Source organism: Zeugodacus cucurbitae, chromosome 5, assembly GCF_028554725.1.
Source record: "Zeugodacus cucurbitae isolate PBARC_wt_2022May chromosome 5, idZeuCucr1.2, whole genome shotgun sequence".
Classification (NCBI taxonomy): domain Eukaryota; kingdom Metazoa; phylum Arthropoda; class Insecta; order Diptera; family Tephritidae; genus Zeugodacus; species Zeugodacus cucurbitae.
The window spans coordinates 20,359,863-20,382,932 of NC_071670.1; the positions used below are offsets into that span (position 1 = coordinate 20,359,863).

General features: G+C 32.8%; 1 protein-coding gene across 5 annotated transcripts in view; it reads right to left on the minus strand.

Moving 5' to 3' along the window:
- The window catches only part of LOC105215010 (syntaxin-binding protein 5), a 55,377-nt gene that overhangs the window by 9,279 nt on the left and 23,028 nt on the right, over positions 1-23,070 (minus strand). For 3 of the 5 annotated variants that reach the window (XM_054232630.1, XM_054232628.1, XM_054232629.1), the window contains exons 10-15: positions 21,174-21,355; positions 20,776-20,940; positions 20,410-20,718; positions 19,838-19,977; positions 17,308-17,485; positions 10,074-10,896 (exon numbers count right to left, since the gene is read on the minus strand). In XM_054232630.1, the coding sequence (XP_054088605.1) occupies positions 10,074-10,896; positions 17,308-17,485; positions 19,838-19,977; positions 20,410-20,718; positions 20,776-20,940; positions 21,174-21,355 (1,797 nt within the window). Of the gene's footprint in view, positions 1-544; positions 903-7,541; positions 7,597-10,073; positions 10,897-17,307; positions 17,486-19,837; positions 19,978-20,409; positions 20,719-20,775; positions 20,941-21,173; positions 21,356-23,070 lie in introns of all 5 variants that reach the window. The other 2 variants (XM_054232631.1, XM_054232632.1) reach the window with 2 other exon arrangements.

Sequence of the window (23,070 nt, forward strand, 5' to 3'; positions counted from 1 at the left end):
AAATATATTCAAATTAAAGCCCCCGGCACTTTCCATATGGATCTTTATGCAAACTATTATATACTTTTGTTCAGTTTTACTTTTTTCGATGAATTGCATATCTATTACAAAATGTGCTACAATATATATTCACTGGCTTTATTCGAATGTCCATAAACAGTAATCTCTTAATGGTAATTATTGAGGTCTGTTTTCAAACACTTCATTTCTACAACCAAGCCTTTTGGACTCTTCGGGTAACTTATCTCCAAGAAGTTTATTTAAAACATATGTGTGTATAAATGTATAAAGATTAAAGAGATGCATCTCAAATTCTGAATGAATATCTGTATATGTATACATGTTAGTGTATTTAAAATGCGGGAATAACATTGCGACACAGAGTTAGTATTAAGCAAAAATGAATTAAAAATGGTTAGAATGCTGTGCAATAAATAGTATTTTAAGTGTTATAAAATATCCTTGAAATTGTGGGTATGACCAGAACGTCGAATTTTGATTTTATGATTTGTGAATGGAAAACAGGCAATTTAAGATGTCCCACCTTGCGATCTTGACTTTCTTAAAGTTTCAGATTGAATTGATACTTGTTGCTGAACAGGTTGCTGAAGAGATGGTTGTGCGGAGGCTCCAACTTCGCTGCAACTCTGTGTAACAGCTGCTTCAGTATTTTCAACAGGTAATGATGATGGTATTTGTTCTTGAATAGTTGATTTGGAAGTGACAGTATTGCCAATCCCATCACCACCACTTGCGCCATCATTATTATTGATTGGTCCCGCTTCACCACAGGCATCGTTAGCACGGCGTTCACATGAACTACCTGAAACAACAATTTTGCTACCATAACTCGATGGACACGATGCCGAAGTTCCGGCTACAGATGAAGCTGCTCCGTTTATCTGAGGTAAATATGAAGGTAACAATAAATGGATATGACAATGGGCTGGCCTTTATTTAAGATACATTTGAATTGATGCAAAACACAAAATTTTTTAAAATATAATATACTCGCAACGAATTTACATAAATAATTATGAAAAATAAACATAGATAAAAGAGAAAAATATCCTACAGTTACCGCGACCGCACAACCTAACAGTTAATGTTGATGAAACCCTTATTTTTTTCGAAATGTAATGTTAAGAATATCATTTCAAACTAGTGTTCTCTTGACAGGGTAATATATATTTTTATCGTCGCTCTATGAGTACTCAAAACAAATCCTACGTCGATTTACGTACTCCCATTTCTAACTACGTTCTTAAGATTATTACACTATTCCTAAAAATATATACATTTTTGAAAGTCAAAAAACAACAGAAAATACAATATTAATATAAACACATGTATTTGACCACATCAAATTTTTAATTTAGATTTTTAATCCATATTTAACAAATTTGTTTGAAAGTAATTATCGTACATAAGAACAAAATGATACAACTCGGAAGATTATGTATGAAGTAATTATCATACTCCATATAAAGGAGCGCAAATTCGGTGTTGGATTTGTGGTGGGAGAGAGACTACGTCGCCGAGTCCTGGCATTCACCCCGGTGGATGAACATCTTGCCCCAATCCGCATCAAAGCGAGGTTCTTCAACATTTCGCTGATTTGCGCCCACGCCCCAACGGAAGAGAAGGACGATGTGACCAAAGATGCTTTCTATGAGCGCCTAGAACGCACCTATGAGCGCTGCCCCCGCCACGATGTCAAAATCGTGCTTGGCGATTTTAACGCCAGGGTGGGTAAAGAAGGTGTCTTTGGCACAACAGTCGGAAAATTCAGCCTCCATGACGAAACATCGCCAAACGGCCTGAGGCTGATCGACTTCGCTGGGGCCCGAAATATGGTTGTCTGTAGTACCAGATTCCAGCATAAAAAAATTCATCAAGCAACGTGGCTGTCCCCTGATCGAAACACGCGCAATCAAATCGATCACGTTTTGATAGACGGAAGACATGTCTCCAGTGTTTTAGACGTGCGTACGCTCCGAGGACCAAACATTGACTCGGACCATTATCTAGTAGCAGCAAAGATACGCACCCGCCTCTGTGCAGCAAAGAACCCCCGTCAACAAACACAAGGAAGGTTCGACGTCGAAAAGCTGCAATCACAACCGACAGCCGAACGATTTTCTACTCGACTTGCACTCCTGCTCTCTGAGAGCACTCATCAGCATCTCGATATAAGGGAGCTGTGGAACGGCATCTCAAACTCATTGCATACCGCTGCAGCCGAAACAATTGGTCTCCGGCAACGCCAAAAAAACAGTTGGTACGATGAGAATTGTCGTTCCGCAGTGGAGAGAAAACAGACTGCCTACCTCGCAACGTTGCGATCGACCACAACACGTTCGGGGTGGGATAGATATCGAGAACTGAAGAGGGAAGCGAGACGCATTTGCAGACGTAAAAAGAAAGAGGCCGAAATGCGTGAGTATAAAAAGCTTGAAAAGCTGGCCGACATGGGTAATGCTCGAAAATTTTATGAAAAGATGAGGCGATTAACAGGAGGTTTCAAGACCGGAGCATTATCATGTAGGGACCGAGAAGGTAATCTGGTAACGGATGTCCAGAGCACACTGGGATTATGGAGGGAACACTTCTCCGATCTGCTCAATGGCAGTGAAAGTACAACACCAGGAGATGGCGAACCCGATTCCCCAATCGATGACGATGGAATAGATGTTCCATTATCCGACCATGAAGAAATTCGAATAGCAATTACCCGCTTGAAGAACAACAAAGCGGCGGGGGCCGATGGATTACCGGCCGAGCTATTCAAATACGGCGGCGAAGAACTGATAAGGTGCATGCATCAGCTTCTTTGTAGAATATGGTCGGAAGAAAGCATGCCTGACGATTGGAATCTTAGTGTGCTCTGCCCAATCCATAAGAAGGGAGACCCCACAATCTGCGCCAACTACCGTGGTATAAGTCTCCTCAATATCGCATATAAGGTTTTGTCGAGCGTATTGTGTGAAAGACTAAAGCCCACCGTCAACGAACTGATTGGACCTTATCAGTGTGGCTTTAGACCTGGAAAATCCACAATGGACCAGATATTCACCATGCGCCAAATCTTGGAAAAGACCCGAGAGAGAAGAATCGATACTCACCATCTTTTTATCCATTTTAAAGCTGCCTTCGATAGCACGAAAAGGAGCTGCCTTTATGCCGCGATGTCTGAATTTGGTATCCCTGCAAAACTAATACGGCTATGTAAGCTGACGTTGAGCAACACCAAAAGCTCCGTCAGGATCGGGAAGGACCTCTCCGAGCCGTTCGATACCAAACGAGGCTTCAGACAGGGTGACTCACTATCGTGCGACTTCTTCAATCTATTGCTGGAAAAAATAATACGAGCTGCAGAACTAAATAGAGAGGGTACAATCTTCTACAAGAGTGTACAGCTCCTGGCGTATGCCGATGATATTGATATCATCGGAAGCAACAACCGCGCCGTTTGTTCTGCGTTTTCCAGACTAGATAAAGAAGCGAAGCGTATGGGTCTGGTGGTGAATGAGGACAAGACGAAATATCTCCTGTCATCAAACAAACAGTCAGCGCACTCGCGTCTTGGCTCCCACGTCACTGTTGACAGTCATAACTTTGAAGTTGTAGATAATTTCGTTTATCTGGGAACCAGCATTAACAACACCAACAATGTCAGCCTTGAAATCCAACGCAGAATCACTCTTGCCAACAGGTGCTACTTTGGACTGAGTAGGCAATTGAAAAGTAAAGTCCTCTCTCGACGAACCAAAATCAAACTCTATAAGTCGCTCATTATTCCCGTCCTGATGTATGGCGCTGAAGCGTGGACGATGACAACATCCGATGAGACGACTCTTGGGGTTTTCGAGAGAAAGGTTTTGCGCAAGATTTATGGTCCTCTAAACATTGGCAACGGCGAATACCGCAGACGATGGAACGATGAGCTGTACGATTTATAAGACGACATTGACATAGTTCAGCGAATAAAAAGACAGCGGCTACGCTGGCTAGGTCATGTTGTACGGATGGAAGAAAACACTCCAGCTCTGAAAGTATTCGATGCAGTACCCGCTGGAGGAAGCCGAGGAAGAGGACGACCTCCACTCCGGTGGAAAGACCAAGTGCAAAGTGACCTGGCTTCACTTGGTGTTTCCAGTTGGCGCCAAAAAGCAAAAAGGAGGAATGAGTGGCGCGCTCTGGTGGATTCGGCTATAATCGCTTAAAGCGGTTCCTACGCCAAATATATATATATAATTATCGTACATAAGCAACAAAATAATACAACTCGAAAGTTTATGTATGAAAGAATCATCAGAAGGGATAGCAGACAAGAGATAGACAGTTTGATTGTAGCTTACAGTCAAGCTCAATTATAAAAATTCCTTCTTTGTTTGATTTTTATTGATTTTATATTTTGACTAAGAAAATAACAGATTTATTTTAATAATATTTTTTTTTACAGCTAAAGTTGAACAACATTTTTTTGATAACAAGTGTTAACTACGAAGAAAACACTATGAAATAATTTGGAATGTTAAATGTTAAGTCAAAATCACGAATCTATTAGAAATATTAGGAAGCTTCTGTAAAACTTTCTTACAAGTAAGTGAGGAAGTTTCGGGTGCAAACGAATATTTTATAATCTCGCAATTAGCAACATACAAAGGCAATAAAATTTCAACAATACATCATAGGGCCGAGGTCGTCATATACAGTATGTGGTGATTTACAAAATTATTATCAGATAGTTACCATGTTCAGATGAGAAGTGACATAGCTTAAAATCACTACTCGTGCAATGTTTTAATCAAAAGTTGTCAGCAACGAGTCGAAATTATTACAATTTACTACCGATATTCGGAGTCAGTGGCCTCAACTTTAAGAGCCTTACGTCCAATTTATGGTCGTCATAAGTGTCTTGTCAGATCAACAATTGCTGCACTCTGTGACGTCATTGTGGCGAATTTTGCGAAAAAATCTTGGCCTACATCCTTAGATCAAACTGACGCAAGAAAATCATCTTCAGCGATGAGGTTCATTTCTGACCGAATGACTTCACCATTGCATCCCTAACGGTTTGGTGAGGTTTATGGGCCAGCGGCGTCATTGAGCCGTACTTCTTCCGTGATGATCAGGACCGGCACGTTACTGTGAATGTGAATCGCTACCGCCCACAACGATTTATTGAAAACCAAGTTTTTTGAACGTGGTATCTAATCCTCCTCTGCAAGCGTGACTGTGGTGGTCATGCAAAAGAAATCGAATTCCATACGTAATGGCATCGAATGTACTCTCACAGGAATAAAGAATTTCGTTGATTTCCCAAAACGTTTATCTTTTTTATTTAAAACTAACTTTTAAGTTAAGTTTTTAACGCTCTTATTGAAAACCCCTTTAGATAGTATAGTTACCATGCTATCTTTGCAATACAAATGTTTGTTTCTGATATTTTTGTTCAGGGAGTTATAGTTTTTATTAGAAGATGACGTGCTTATTATCCGATTTAATGATGTATCATAGAATGATTTAGACAAATATTAATTACCAGAAACACGTGTGCCAAGTTCATCAAGATATCTCAAATTATATTGATACATACATACATATAACCGTTTATCTATTCAGATTAGTTTTACATGTTACAAAGAACCGTTAGGTGGATAAAACTATTGTATTATTATTATTGGTAAAGATATTTACTTTATTTTTTATGGGGGTGGACGTGGTTTCAAAATATCCAATATGAGAAATTAGGTTAGTCCGGGTGCAACCGAACATTTTATACTCTTGCAAGTTATTTATTTATTATTATTAAAATAATACAAGAATAAAAATTGTGGTATATGGGAAGTAGGCGTGATTTTAAATTACGCCGATTTTCAAACTGTGCTATTGGGAAATATTATGAACCGAATTTTGTTGAAATTGTTCGAATAGCTTCTGAGATATGGTTTTTAACCCATAAGTGGGCGGAGCTACGCCCATTTCAAATTTTGTATAGAATTTCGAGTGCAGCCCTTCAGAACCATCTTTACAATGAAATTTAACGTTTCTGGTGGTTTTCCTTACTAAATTAAAGAATTTTTCGTAGTTTTCAACATAACCTTTGGATGGGAGGGAGGCGTGGTTATAATCCGATGTCCTCCATTTTTAGACTGTACAAGGAAGTGGCTAAAAGAAGCGCCTCTAGAGAGTTTGGTTGATATAGATTTAGTAGTTTATGAGATATGTACAAAAAACTTAATAGTGGACGGGGCCATGCCCACTTTCACATCATCCAAAATCCAAATATGACCCTTCCTAGTACGATCCTTTGTACCAAATTTAACTTTTATAACTTTATTTATGGCTTAGTTAAATCACTTTATATGTTTTCGGTTTTTGCCATTTTGTCGACATGGCAGTGATCCAATTTGGCCCATTTGCAATACCAACCTTCTCATGGTGCCAAGGAATACATATATGTTCCAAGTTCCATTAAGATATCTAAATTTTTACTCAAGTTTTCGCTTGCATGGACGGTCGGATAGAGAGACGTCCTAGAAACTTCTACCCATTATCTTGATACTCGTTAGGTGTTAAAAACAACCCAACTATGAACAACTTATTGGAAGAAATGAATTCTACTTCTTACTTTTATAACAAACAAGAAAATGTCAAATTTAGATCTGCAATAGCGGATATTTTATTGATATTATATTCTTTTTCGAAATATTCCTTATGGAAATATTTAGCTTTAGGTAAAAAATTAATTGATTTTAAAATTTTATTGGTATTATATTCTTTTTAGAAATATTCCTTATAGAAATATTTTTCGGTAAAGAAGCATTTTTAATAAAAAGATTTAACTCTGTCAGAAAATTTTAGATGTTTGTTTTCTTATTTACTAATTACGAATTAATTTTTTAGAAGTCTACTTTTTTAAAAGCATTTCCTAAATTAGTGTAGTAGCAGTTGAATAGAACTCTGTAAAATGTGAAAAGTTTCTACTTTTCTAATAATGTATGTAAGTGTTGAGCTGCATATTCTTCTATGAATAACAAATGAAAAAAAACATTGTTAAAAATCATCACTTTTAAAGACACTTCACAACGAAAGCGTCCCATATATTTTTATACCAAGCCATATTGATAATAATTATTTTTATTTTCTCTATTTCATGTCGATTCCAATACAATATACGTATACTACATACATAGATTCTAGATTAGATTGTCATTTCTATTGCTGCGTTTAAAGGAGAGTGCCACATAACATTTAAATACATACACACATACATACATACATATCCATTAAAGAATATGCTTAAACAAAGGACAGGGATTTGTTTGGGTTTAAAGCAGGATATGTGGAAAACTTATCCAATAATACACCCACTAAAAGGTGTTTGCATTTATACGAGTATTAAAGTGAATTGGCAACTACTACATTAACAAATTCTTATAAAATAATTCTTTGCATGGTGCATAAGGTATTTTGTTTATAGACCATTCAATTAGCACTAATCTTCTAAAAGTAGAAAGAAATAAATCAATTACCAAACAGCCTCCACACAATGACATAAAGACAGTTGAACTGATCTGCATCAGAATCCTATTTCCAGAAAGAGAAAGCAGAAGAGTTTCAGATTAGAAAAAGTTTCTCTATGTAGCGTTAGAATTGTATGCGATGTATGCTGGTGTGAAGGTAAGTGCGAATAACACTACTGTCTAAAATTACAATTAATCAAATTATGTATGTAAGTATTATGAGTATCGTTTACTAATCAAGCAACTGCTATGGAAGCATTCGACTTAGATATTTTTACATTTTTTCAACATAGGCACGAAAAAAACTGTTAAAACCACTTGGAAAATCATCCTTCATAATATTAAACCAAATTTTGAGAAATAACCTTTCGGTCGAATGCTTTGGAGTTGATTGCTAGAGAGCAAATTAAATTATAAAAAAGCAAAGTGTTCGAAAGAATATGTATGTTCTTGATTATGGTTTCAGCAGACTTACGTAAGTAGAAAATAAGTTTATGTTAAGGAAGTTGGAAGAAGGGATGTGAGCAAATAAAAAGTTGAAAAATATGTATGTTTTATATGCTATATTTCTGACGATATTATAAAAGTATGACCAGAAACATGCCATAAATGATGAGAAAATGGTGGACAGACTATGGCCTCTAACAGAAATATCAGTTGTTCCCACATCCAATTTAAGTTACTTGGAATCTTGGCTGGAATACTCTGGCTTACTTCTTGCATTATCTTAATTAGAGAATTTTAATTACATTTAATTATAACGAAAAAATAAAATATTTTATGCATATATATAATTTTATCCAAAAAGTGATTTAAAATTTAAAACTTTTCAAATTAAATTTTTTTATACATATATTTTTTCATAATAAACGCTTTGTAACAATACATTGCCAAATGTGACTGAAATTTTTGTATTGAAACATAAGCGAAGCGAACTTCGCAAGAAAAATAAAAAACGTAAACAAAACAGAATACAAACTATAAATGGAGATTAAATACTTTACCAGCTCCATTTTACGCGTACCCATTGAAAATAGTAGTCACATTCACTAAGTTCAAAAAATCTATTCATGACCAACACTGACCATCGCGAATATGAAAATATGGTTTGAGTAGAGTGACTATGATGTGTAGAATGTTTTTGTGTGTGTGTTCCTGAGCTTCAAAATCACCATCAATATAAAGTTTTAGGCTTATCAGTGCAGATTTAAATTGACGCAATTATTCTTGGTATATACCAACGCATAATAATTAAAATATTAGAAATAACTTCGACTCCTTTTGAGGTGAGCCTGTTTGCAAGACTTTGCTGGCATAAAAATTAATTGAAAGTAAATACGCCAAATCGTTATTATTAATATATTTCCTTTACATATTTTCGGAACAAATATTCAAATATTTTATGTGAATTATATTTAATTAACTAGAAGTTCCCTTTACTTTTTGAAAAAGCTGCATAAAATAACCTCTCATTAGAGATGGGTGGGGGATTTCTCCGTCGTAACTATTCATATATTTTTATTTCTTTTATTATATGTATTTATTTTAAACATTTTATATCTTTTTATTATTCTTGAATAATGAAATCATTTACTTGCATATGTGAATTATCTATATGTAGATTTCAGACTTATTTTTTTAGGTTCGCACGTTTTTTGATAGCATTAAACATTTTGGTGGCGCAAACGAATTTTGTTTGAAACTATAATTCATTATTGCATATACCAGAATTTTGCCAATGTGGTAAAATTTGCAATATGTTTCTTTTGCGGCAAGTAAATACGTGAAATTATGAATCGGTGTCACTATCATAGGCAGTTTTTGATATTACTCCCCCATTCTCAAGTCATTTTCATTTATTTGCCTTTTCCCTAGTTTATATTCGGAATCTCGCAAACGAACACATATGTTTACACATCCATTAAAATACTTACATATGTACTTATTTATATAAAACTCGTTTTTTAAAAGCTGAACTAAATGTATTTAAAAAAAAAGTGTTAAGTTTTAAAGGAGTACTTTGACAATATTACCGTTAATTAAATGAGTGAAACATTTTTAAAATATTAAGGTTTCTCCTTCAATTTAAATAAATACTATAGCCAACCACAAGTATAAATAATAATCCTGGGTTTTCCCATAATATTCCCAATCAATTTGTAATATAATAATATATAGACATTAATATGGCAATTACATTGCCATCCTCCGAATTGCCCAAATTTTCTCAATTTGTATATTGATATTGAAATATCAAAACTAATCTACGAAATTGTTATAGTAGAAATATATGTAAATAGCAATTTAACCCACTCGTGAGCTAAGAGGCACCCATTGTAGAGACCGATCAATAGCTTACTGCATTTTCAAAATATTCCACGATTCAAGAAACTTTCTTACTTGAGTCTTATTGACGAATTTTGAATTATCTAAGCTTATATACTATTTATATATACACAACATACATATAAATCTATTATTTTCAAGATGTGAAAATTTACAATTGTGTTGTTTGGTTTTCTTAGGTAGAAGAGTACTTACATATCTTTTTGGAAACGTTTCCGCTTAGAGACGGTGAAGAGTCAATTTTATTAGTCCTTGCTCGAATATCTCTGGTTTGATATTTAATATTTGGAACAGATAGAAGACGCTGATCCCTCTGTTTCTCTTTAAATTTTTGGCGGGCTGTTTTAACACACACATTATCTCCCTGATTGGTATCACCCGACGCAGAGAGTGGCAAATCACTGGGTCGTGAAGTTTGAGAACCCTCAGTTGTCTCTTTGTCAAACTCGACTTTTTTCGTAATTGTTTGATAGTCATTTGAAATGTCAAAAATATCACCGTCATCTGTCGCATCATCGTTTGTATTTGAATTTGCGTTAATGCTACCTTTTGAAGCAAAAGTACCATCAAAATCACTTTGCTCGGCATCAGGTTCGTTGCCGAAATCACAGGTATATTCTTTACTCTCACTTCTAAGGTTTTTGTCTTTTGGCGATACACTTTCACCACTACTTTCAATTGGCGATGATTCTTTTTGTGTGTAAAACACTGAATTGTTTTTAATAGAATCGATTTCTGTATTCACATTGATTCCAATTTTCATATTGACTTTAGATAATTGACGTTTAAGGTTAAAGGTTTTCCATGACATTGACTTTCTTCTGTCCTGCAGTTCTTTTGGGGCTACAGCTGTTTCCTCACGAAGTGGACTTTTCGACAAAGCATTCGTTGATATACCTTCATTTTCCGGAGATGTGGGTCGCGATGAATTTGACTGATTTTGGTAAGATGAAAAAGGCTCATTTGTTTCGGGAATAAATTCAATGGATGGGCTGTCAGGACTAGTGGTGTCGTTCAGCTATAGTAATTTATAATAATTGAAGCAAAAAATGAGGATAATTTTGCATACTTTGGATTCAACAACGAACATAAAGCGTTTGTGTAAAGTATCGTGTCCTTTTTATGTAGTATAGTGCGGTACAAATTGGACATATTCAAAACATAAGTATTAGGGAGATGGCATTTAAGGTTTTTTGTATTTTATTGTAAAAACTACAGAGAGTTTGGCAACAATAAACCCCGAAAATAATCAACTACAGTTATTAGTATATCATTAGCAAAGGTTTACTGCAAGGGCATTCAGTTAAAAATTATATATACGAAAAATTACAACATATAGAAATATATAGCTCATTTGGAATCCTCATGAAAAATAATAAACTGAAAAACAAACTTCGTCCTTATACCTTAATAATTTGTGTTAACGCTTACGTTAAGTCGACTTTGACGTTAACTTTCATCCGGTTATGTATTATGTAATCATGTTATTTAGGGTCAGTAAAGCATTGTTTGCATTGTAATTTGTATTATAAAGTGTTCAGAATATAATACATGCTGTTTGCTACGTAAGCTTAATATTTTTTTATTTATTTTTGGATTTATTCTATGCTGATCTGAGCGGAACGTTGTGAATAAGACAAAAGCCTGCAAGGTCGAAAATTCATAGAAAACATGTATGTGTATAATATAAGTAAGTTTATACAATTAGTCAGGATTAATGTTGTTAAATAAAATTGCTTATTAAAATTATAAACCCAGTAAAGAAGAGCTGAGTTCGGATGCTCTAAACTAGAATCGGATAATGTCAACTAGAATAGCGAAATTCATTACATTAAATATATGGAAGCTGGAGTAATCCCTGTATCGTTTTCAGTAATTTCGCCACCAATCAAGATTATTTTTCAATGATATCCCACATAATCGATAAATACGGTATATGGCGGCTAGAGGAAGTATTCGATTTTTGACATTTTCGGAACAGAGACACACTATTATAAGGAAAACATCTCCTCTCAATTTCTTTAGAATATCTAAGAGATTTACATACGTTTGGTATCTGGGGCCCTATAGTCCGATTTCGGCGATTTTTAGACAGGCAATGTCACACTGGGAATGCAGTATTTGTGCAAAGTTTTGTTCCGATATATATGTATATTTATATATTCAATATTTAGATGGACTTCAAATTTAAGGTTTAAGAAAAGTAATTGGCGTTGTGTACCGATTTCGCGAATTTTCAAACTATACCATTTAGCCGTTCATAATACCAACCTTTTTATGAAACACATGTACCAAGTTTATTTAAGATATCTCATTTTTAATCAAGTTATCGCTTGTACAAACGGACTCTACTCGTTACCCTTTATATATATAAACCTATATCTAACTCGTTTAGTTTTAGGACTTACAAACAACCGAAAGTAAAAAAAAAGTTGTACCCAGAAGTATTTTATTATTGAACAGGAATATCAATGTAAAGAAGCAAACATGCTAATATTGTCGATCAGATGTAAAGCAGTAACATCGTCTAGGTAATATGTCAATTGAGCGTGAGTGGATAAAATAAAATCCAATTATTACGAACGAGCACTGAAGAAATCTCGTGAACCACAGATGACTTCACATTACATTATTTCCAATTCTTTCTCATTTGGCCTAAAACACCCAACGCAAATTTGTCAATTCACAAGGATAAAATCTGCGAATGACGGAGCTAACGATACGCCACGACTTAAAAGGAAGAAACATTTCAGATACATATATATGTATGTATGTATAAGTGACTGTAAGTTGAGAAATCTACAAAAAGTACCATCTTGCCAGAAAACTTCCGTTCACAGAAAGCATAGATTTGGTGCAAAAAATCATCCCAAAATTGTACAGAACTACAACAATCCTCAGTGACTTGGTACGCATGCTATATTAGCGGCCAAAAACATCGATGTCAATAACATCAAATTCAATATCCAACTGAATTCAAACCGAATTCAAACTTACAACAGTTTCCCAATGAATATCAACAATTCACAAGGACAATTGTTGCAAGTGTGTGGATTAAATTTAGAGAATCAAAATCCAAAATTATAAATAAAATACAGTAGCACAAGTGGAATGAAGAAGTTACACCAATTTGAAGGGATAAACGAACAATTTTCCAAAAAAAAAACGTTGGAACGTATATTTTATTTAGAAATAATTTTTTTATCTAAAAGTAATAAAGTTCTACACAATTCTTTCTAATCGACATATTATAAGGAAATAATTTTCACCATGCATTTGCAACACACGTCCGTTCTATAAGTTTCATTATAACCAGCACATGCATTCAATAAAAGTTTTTGTTAACAAATATAAAATTTTGGAAAAAAAAACACAATTAGTTGAATATTTTTAATGGTGCCTTTTAAATGTCATACAATCAATCATATATAAATAATATTTCCATTTAATATATTAGAAAAATAACAAACGACCTTTGGAGCACCGAACAAGTAATCGTGTTATAGACTTGGCAAAGCCATTTGACGTAGTCGAAGGAAGTCCCTAAGTTCGGGTGTAACCCAACATTTTATACTCTCACAATTTATTTATTTTATTATATTAAGATAACACACAATTTGACCCATATATTCCGCATAAAGTCTACTAGAATAACGAAAATATTATATATAGCGTATAAGGGTTAGATCGATTTCACTCCTTCGCAACCAACTTATATTATATCCACGAATATACGCTCATAGAATTTTGTCAATATATCTCACAGATTAACTGATATATACGGTATAAAACCCACAGTAAGTTAGTTACCGCAGTTTTAGTAGTTTTCAACATAACCTTTATAGTATGATTATTATCCGAATGGTCAGCTACTAATGGGAAATGTGTCCAGTAAGTATGTTTTTATAGCTTTCGTAGTTTGGGAGATGTGTACTAAAACCTATTAGGAAGCGGAACCACGACTACTATTGGACAAGTCCGTTAAATTTATTATGGTCTATCTTTTACATAGCAAGCAATGCTGAGGTCAAGTTCAAAAATTATTGTAAAGAAACTAAAAATGTATTTTAGGAAAATCCTTCCTTAAACTTAAGTTTATAAAAAATGTTTACACACATTTTATTGGACAAACTTCTCATATTGTGTGGAATTTAATTGATATTATATACTGAATACCAGTTTTGTTTGCGGTTGTTTGTAGGGTTTGGAAACCACCACATAAAAAAGCCTCCCCAATGAAAAATCAAACAGAGCCTCGGAATGTGAGACTTTCCCGTTTTCCCGTCATCAAAGAGGCGAGATCCGGAATACGATGGGTGAGGAAGTAACTAAAGGCGTACTTCATTCATTCAAGTACGACATTGTTATCATTAATTTCTGACACTGTAAATCGCTAAATAATTGCACATATACTTCATTTATGTTATGGAATTTACTTATTTTTTGGATATTTAACTTTAGTATCAGCCCGATACCAAAAAATGGTATTAAATAATATTTTTACTAAGTGATCCATCCGTTCGTCCATCCACGCAATCCAAACCTGAGAAATCAACTGAGATATCTTAATGAAATCTATTTGATGCACATGATTTATGGCACTCTGAGGAGATCGGTAAATGGAAATACGGCCGATTAATATATTAATTAAATCTAATGGTTTTATTGGAAAGATTAGAAGAGTAACGTCCAATGAAAATGACCAGAGAAACGGGGAATCTATTATGGTTATTTTCTATATGCCGTCCTCATTTAAATGTAACTTAATGGGCCGATTTAAATGTCTTGCAAAGAATTACGATCGAAAAATTGAATTTTAAATAACTTCAACCAGTATGAGCGGGTGCCAAAACATATATGAATCAAACAGTTTGTAAAATAAGTAAATTTTATTCATATTCTATATTTTAATATTTTTTATTGGATGCTATCGATTGAAGCTTTTGTTTTTGCTTATAAGCTATAATTCACGTGATTGAAAGAAATCGAATATCACTCGGGGAGAAATGTGTTAAAACATAAGAAGAAATAAAGTACATACATATGTACCAGAAATGTATGTATATTATTTTGTTTTCTCGAAATCCGAAACCCGAAACCCATCAAAGAATATTTAATAATACAATACGTACGTACTAATAAAGTACATATTATTGATAAATATTATTCTGTTGCCAAAATATTCTAATCTTTAACAGAACTTACAGCATGTTAAAGCGATTTTAGCATTAATGCAGTGACTGCCTACTTTAGATTCCTCTTGTTCTCGAGTATTCTACAATAAACATTTCAGAAGAGTTATTTTGCCACCATTTTTTGACGTTTTTATTTTCACGGTTTTATTTGAAAAACGTAACAAAAAATAATACATATACATATATATGAGATATATTAATATATTCCACTGATAATTTTTTCCATAACTTTGTGAAAAATGCAAGGAAAATATACACATTTGAAAATGTTCGAAGTTCTATTCCTATGAACACAACATAAAAAACAAAGCCATTAAATCCATACATACATACATAATCAGTAGGTTCTTGATACAACTTTTTTGGCAGTGGTTAGAACGAATAGAACTTTACCGAATACACAGAACCCCAGTTAAGAATATTTATAAAATATAAATGTATATAACGCTGCCGTTACACGGGCAAGAACTTGCTTTCAAGTTGATCACACGAAGTAATTGTCAAAATTTACATAAATTAATAACGTAGGCTGCAAGCAGCTTGTTATCAAAGTGTATTCAACAAAGTGAACTAAGTATTTGACGTTCCCGTTTGTGACAATAAAATAGTAAAGAATTCATGTATTTGTTTACATTAACCCGTCTTTTTTATCTTGAACAATATAATATATATTGATAAAATTGTTTGCAATTTGTCAGTTGGAGCACAAAACATTAGTAAATTGCTTTCATGAGTTGTTTTGCATAAGCAAAAAGTATTCGGCATTTTCTTTTATTAATTTAAAAAATATTTTTTTTTGGTTTGAAATTTGTTTACTTTTGAATTTCAAAATTGAAATTTTTTTTTTTTTTTTTTGAAATTTGTTTACTTTTGAATTTCAAAATTTGAATTTTTGAATAAATGTAAGGGTTAAATCAATGGCAACAAACATGTCAAATTCGGATAAAAAAAATTAGATGTCATATAACTTAGTTCACTTTGTTGAATACACTTTGCTTGTTATTCAATTATTGTTACAGAGATGCCGATGTCAAGAAAACTGCTACCATTTATCGCCAAAATGGATTCATATGTCTTTATTTTTAAATCATTATGTAGATACATCGGAAGATTCATAGATTCAAGTTCCATAAAATGCTCTGTTGTGTACAATTATTAACTCACTTATTTCAACTTTACTCGTCATTAATTTCAAAATTTTGATACTTGTAATTTGAAAATTGGAGATCAACTTGAAAGGCTTCTTGACTGAAAAAATTGAAAGCAAGACGACTTTCAAGTTCGAAAAGTGAGAGTGTGGTAGTAAAAAAGTGTGAGTGTGTGGCAACTTGAAAGCAATTTCTTGAACGTGTAACGTCCGGGTAAAAGAATGTACAAAAAGTACTAAGTGCGTCAGTTTAAATCTTAGTTATCGATTTGTTTTATAATCTCTTCTCCTCCTAACTAATATTGATTGTAGCGTAACACACTAATTTCGCATATCGTGTAAGGGTTCATGCATAAGTAAGGTATAGGCTACAACTTTATACTTTACCTTTGCTCACGGAGTACTTACTAACTTCCAAAATACCAAATGTAATCATTTATAACTTCCAATTATCGTGGTTGCACTTTCGTTCAAACGAAACCACGTAAATATCTTTTTTTAAATATTTCTTCAAGATTTGCTCTACAAAGGGAGCTGTTTTGCACAATGCATTTAATTCCTCGGAAATCTATTATCATCATTATCATTTATGCATATTGTATGAAAAAATATGCGAGTATCCACTGCATTTGTATGAATTAAATTATTATTGAATCAATAAATTTTTATTAAAATCAGTTCACTTTTCTAATTACGCCAAGTAGTCTTCGCCATTGTCAATGCTACTACTTTAGATATCCTACCTATGATATTAGCACTATGGGTAAATACGCTACGATTCTCTGTGTGCATGCGACCAAATATTAAATGACTGAAATTATGATTTATATGTTCACACATTCGCTAAATAAACTAACAATCAAAAATTTATCAGGGGTACAACACTCTTTCATAAAAATTTCGTTTGCGAATAAATAATAACAAAAACAAAAAATATAAATATTAAACTACAAATACGTTAACTGCGCGTTAATAAGCAATGTTATGTGTAAATAAAGAATACAAATGAAATATAAAATTATACTAGGAAACATAATATAACTTTTTTTTAATTTCATGATCAATTAGAGAAACGAACATCACTTACCTGATCTGAACTTGGCGACCTACTTTGCTCTTCTTTATTTTCGATTTTCTTTGGACTTTTAGGATTTCTGGAGTAGGGATCATTAGCGCCATACAGGTCGGGACACGCCACACTCAACAAACAAATTTTTTGTACAATGTCAATAACAACAAGCCCATATTCAGTTCCATATGCCATACTGGAATTGAGTGAAAACAATTTATATTATAATAAGTACATCTTTTATAGCATATATTTAGTATTAGTTGTTATAGTAGAAGATGTAACACAAGGTATGTATTTATAAACTATAATTTTTATTATTAATTCCTTTATTTGTATGAATATCAAATAAAACAAGTAGGGAAAGGCTAAGGCTTAATGTGCAACCGAACATTTTATACTCTCGCAATTTATTGCTATATTTTTATTAAGATAACACACAATTTGAGCCATATATTCGGTATAAAGTCCAAGTCCAAGAAAAACGAAAATCATCATATATGGTATATAGGCTGAGGTAATTCCTGATCCGATTAAACTAATTTTTATCACTAACATACATTATATCTAAGAATATATGCTCATTTAATTTGGCTAAGAAATTTCATATATTAGCCGATTTATAAGCTATTAAGCCCATCGTATTTTTAAAAATACTATAATTAGCTATATGAGAGCTCGGGGAAGTTATGACCCGATTTTAACCATTTCTGATACAGAGGCACACTATTAGAAAAAATGATTTCCTCTTAATTAAATTAAGATATCTGAGGGATTTACCGATATTTTCGGTGAGTTCTTCAAATTCGATATCCGGGGCCTTGAAAAGTTATAGTCCGATTTCGATAATTTTTTCACAAGTGATGTCACGTATCTTATACAGTATAAAACTTTTAAGTCGCTATCTTCATTGGTTCCTAATGTATATCTTATAAAGTGAAGGAATCAGATTGAATTCAAAATTGAGTTATATGTGAAGTTGTCGTAGTTGTGAACCGATTTCATACATTTTCCACACGTGTCATCAGGGTGTCAAGAAAATATTATATACCGAATTTCATTGAAATCTGTCGAGTAGTTCCTGAGGTATCGTTTTTGACCCATAAGTGGGAGATGCCACGCCCATTTTCCATTTTGTAAAAAAAATCTGAAATCTGGAAGAAATAAGTGTGTCAAGTTTCATCAAGATATCTTAATTTTTACTCAAGTTACAGCTTGCACAGACGGACGGACGGCAGACAGACATTCGGATTTTGACTCGCCTCGTCGCCCTGATCACTTTGGTATATATAACCCCATATCTAACTCGTTTAGTTTTGGGTGTTACAAACAACCGTTATGTGAACAAAACTATAACTTTGTTGCGAGAGTATAAAAACAAATTTTATAGCTTTGTATAAAATTCATATACTCGCCTAAAATAGATAGCGTCTTTATTACTGTATAGAAACTGCCTAAAGGCATACATTTTTTAATGGGAAAATTTTTTGATTTGATGTCACTACTGTCGGATTATCATATATATATGTATATTAATTCCAATTATTTAATTATGTTTGATTCACTTACTTTCACAAACTTTCTTTAATATCCTAATACCAGGACAAAGTGTGTCCGGTCTGCTAGTGTATGCATATATTTTTTAAAAGGTGTACAACGCTATAATTATAAACCTTGAATTAGACGTATGAGCAACGGTTTGAGTAATTTTATACATTTCTAATCGATGAAATTACATAATTGCTAGTGAAGCTATAAATCCACTGCGTGGATGCAATAATTTTTTTGTAATGCTACCATGCTCTTTTTATGTAAGGGGACAGAAATATCACGACACGACTATTCCCTATACTATTTACTAGTGTCTTAATTACTCCCGTCTGATTCCCAAAATAATAAATCAATAAGTTTAATAACTCAGTCAATGTGGAGAAAACTACATTATAGACAGGTACAAAAGTTTGTAGCATTGCCATAAGAAAGCGCAACTAAAATTGAATCAAATATAATTCGCAGTTAATCCTAACCTTCAAAAGACAGATGATCGTTCAAAAGAGACAGTTTCCGAAGAAAATATTGAATGATTTTGGAAAACCGTAAAATAGAGTCTATCGATAGTTGATCTACTCAAAATAACGTGTTGCACATATTGATGATATTTGAGTATGATTAAGCAAAATTGGAGTCGCAAAACCTCAAAATCGAGACAATGCGGCGTTAAGATAGTTAAAAGATTTTGAATTTTTTCATATTTTGTCAGTGACTGTTTTCTGTCCTCAGAAAGTAAGCAATGCTGGCTGGAAATGAGTTTAGGTACAACAACGAGGTAGCCTCAGAGAATGATTTATAGTAAATACGTCTTTTATTACCATAAATAATATTGAAGATCGCTAAATCGGAGTATCGCCATCGTTAAAATCCGAAATAAATAAAAAAATCGAATTTTGATAAAAATAATTGTTTTTCTTTAGAGCTTTTCAATTCACCAGTTGTGTAAGTAAATATATACATATGTATGTATGTATTGTATTTCTAAATCATCACTTACAGTCCATAACTGGAGTTAATGCATAAGGATGTGACTTGGACATTTCTTCTATTTGGACCAGTAGTCAGGCAAACTAACTGCGACTGAAACCCGGGAGGTTTTCGTTGTGAGCCCATTTTAACTTTCAACAAACAGTCGGCCTGGAAGTAAATAAAAAGACATAAACAAACATTTTGGTTTATTTAGTTAAAATAGTTAAGATTTTTTAATTTAAATTAATTAATAATTTTTATATTTCAATTTCTACATTCAACTTATTTAAAACGTTAACTATTGATCTACCTTTAAAAGTTTAAGATTTATTTTATTTTTATTCACAAAATAAATTTTGCCAAATTTTGTTAAATTACATATTCAATACATATGTAAATATTAAAAAACTTTCTATCATATTAGATAATTGCGATTATTTTCTTTAACATAAAGAGTCTTATGCTTTCCCTGACAATAGTGAAACAAAAAAGTTATCTTCATATCACGATCCAATAAACTTTTAAAATAAAATTTAATGAAGTTTATCAGACTAGTATATCTTATTTAAATAATAATTATACTAATATAAAAAGGTTTACCTTATCAGAATCACTTGACTCGGTTTTTTGAACTTGATGTGGTATAAAATCACACTCTGGACTCGTACCATAAATATCATCGAAATTTTCATATAGTATAGGAATCTCTAGCGTCAAAACCTCAGAAGTTGATTCAACTTTTCGAAATTTAAACAACATAACTTGTCCCACAGCTCCAGCAACACATAAACGACGCGATTCGGAACAAAGATAAATGTGTTGTATGGCAAGTGGATTATCGTTACCACTATCTGAATGTGAATTTTTCGGTTTTTCAAAAACTTTTGCCGTTTTCAATTTATACAAAATCTAGAAATAAAATTATTTACAACAAACAGCAACAAAATCTTGCACAATTATACATACTTGCAGAGTTCCTGCACCCGAATCCCAAAACTTCAAGGTGCCATCTTGATGTCCAGTTATCACGATTTCCGAATAACTGCACGATGCGGGAAACCATTCCCCTCCACTAATTGGCCACTCTCGTTCGGAAAAACCAGTTTTCTTACTAGTTGTTGTGCGACCAACCTACAAAATGTTTTTTGTTTTATTAATAATAGACTCCAAAACTGAAAAAGGTACAGTGTAAAATATAAGGAGTACCAGCTTATAACAATGAAACTTTTCAAAAATTAATTTCGTACAAACTCTTTAGCATTATCTGTATACAACACACTTTTAATTTGTTGTCTCAATTATAATTATTATGTATACTGGCACTCCATTTATTTGGTATAGTAAATATCAGCAACAATTCTTACGGAATAAAAAGCAGGAACCAAATCCGAAGGACAATCAGTTAAATAGGTGCAACATGTAACAGGTGATTCATGTAAGTCCATGGGATAAGGCGATTCAAAACATGGAAAACCGGGCGTGAGTAAGTCTATTAAAACTAGGTCATATTGTAGAAGTACTGCTATCGCATAGGGCTCTTGGGTTTCTAGGAAATCAAGCAATAAAAAGCACCATTTATTAAGGCTAAAAGGTACAAATTTAGTTGTATATATATATTTTATCTTATATACTTTATATATCTCCAATAAAAATTTACAAAATGTGCTTTGTCTGTATATTCGTTTTAACAAAAAAATGTATATCTGTAGCTGCGATTAGATATGTATTTAGTTAGTTTTTTAGTTTGAGTTAATATAAATTTGTATGTGTTAAATAAAAATGTATTTACTTTACTTTTAGTTTTGTAACTGTAGAGACTATGCAAATCTAGAAAAAAATGGAGTGTAGAGTCCATTTTCAGAGTATTTATAATGCTAAAAGCAGTAATGATTTTGTAAATTTTTAAAAGTTATGAAACTTCAAATGTCTTTACTAATGGGGAAAGAAGTTACGTATTTGAGAATACAACGATTTGTTCGTAAATCCCGTACTCATTTTATATCAAAAACAATCGCAACTTAGAGTACAAGCCGATAACCAAAGGTACTAATTCAAAATGTTCGATAATAACAATGTACAACACTTGGCTTGGTATTGGACCAAACTGATTTCTTCGGGCCTCCGAAATATTTGTCTTCGAAGTTCGAAAACAGTCTAAGGACCTAAGTATTATTACTAATTACATAATATAGTTACTAAAAAAAATAAAAATACGGTAAAATCTACACTGGAAAAAATTACTTGAATTATTTTTTCAAAATTTTCTAAAGTTGTCAAAGTGGTTAATAATAATAAACCTTTAAATTTTTTCCAAAGATCCAAATTTTACCTGTTATAACATGTATTATATTATCGCTCATTTACTTAGATAATGTCACAACTCAAAAAAGACGATTTTTCAGCAGAGCGATTTAAAGTTTTCAATTGTCACTTTAGCAAATATAGAAAAATGTCATCAGTTTATTGACAAATCTAGTGGCCTGTAATATATTAAATACAATGTTGAGCATAAATGGACCAAACAGAGTGTACTAATGCTTTTTCTTGCGCATAAATGTGACCCACTTTAAATTATGTCGTTATTTGTGAAAAATATAAATCAATTTCGCCGTCGTAAGTCAAATGTGTCGTTTTTGCTGAAAAAAGCAATATGAAAAATTTAATTACTTTTTCACCAATGTCGTTGTAATACAAAATGTGTCGTTCTTTCTGAAAAGGGAATCATATTCACCTTTTCACAATATGTGTTGGAACACAAAATATGTCGTTATTTCGTAAAAAATTGTATAACTAATTCTGGCACAACTGAAATGTGTTGTTGTTGTGGTTAAAAAATAATGCAACATAACAAGTTTAATAACGGCACATTCTTATTTTACTGTTTATTCTCCTACGCATCGGAATGAAATTTTTATACAATATAGACGACGAAATTGCGCACATTTCTGCATACTCAACTAAAAAAAAAATGTTTTACTGTTCAAGTAAATTAGCGATATATTAATGTAAATTTTATACACCATTTAAATCAAAAGTAAAGAGTCATTATCGGGCATGTTGTGGATTTCAATTCAGATCAGATAAGTAGTTTTTATTAAAGAAATAATGTTTTGTATGACCAATGATGTATTGTACCAACGTGTACAAGAATATCAAAATAGAAAAGAAATGCGGCATTTCAGAGACCATTATAATCCCCTGTCTGCATCGTATTTCTACTTGTCGACTTGAGATGTTTTTTTTTGCTTCAGGTTTGCTTTC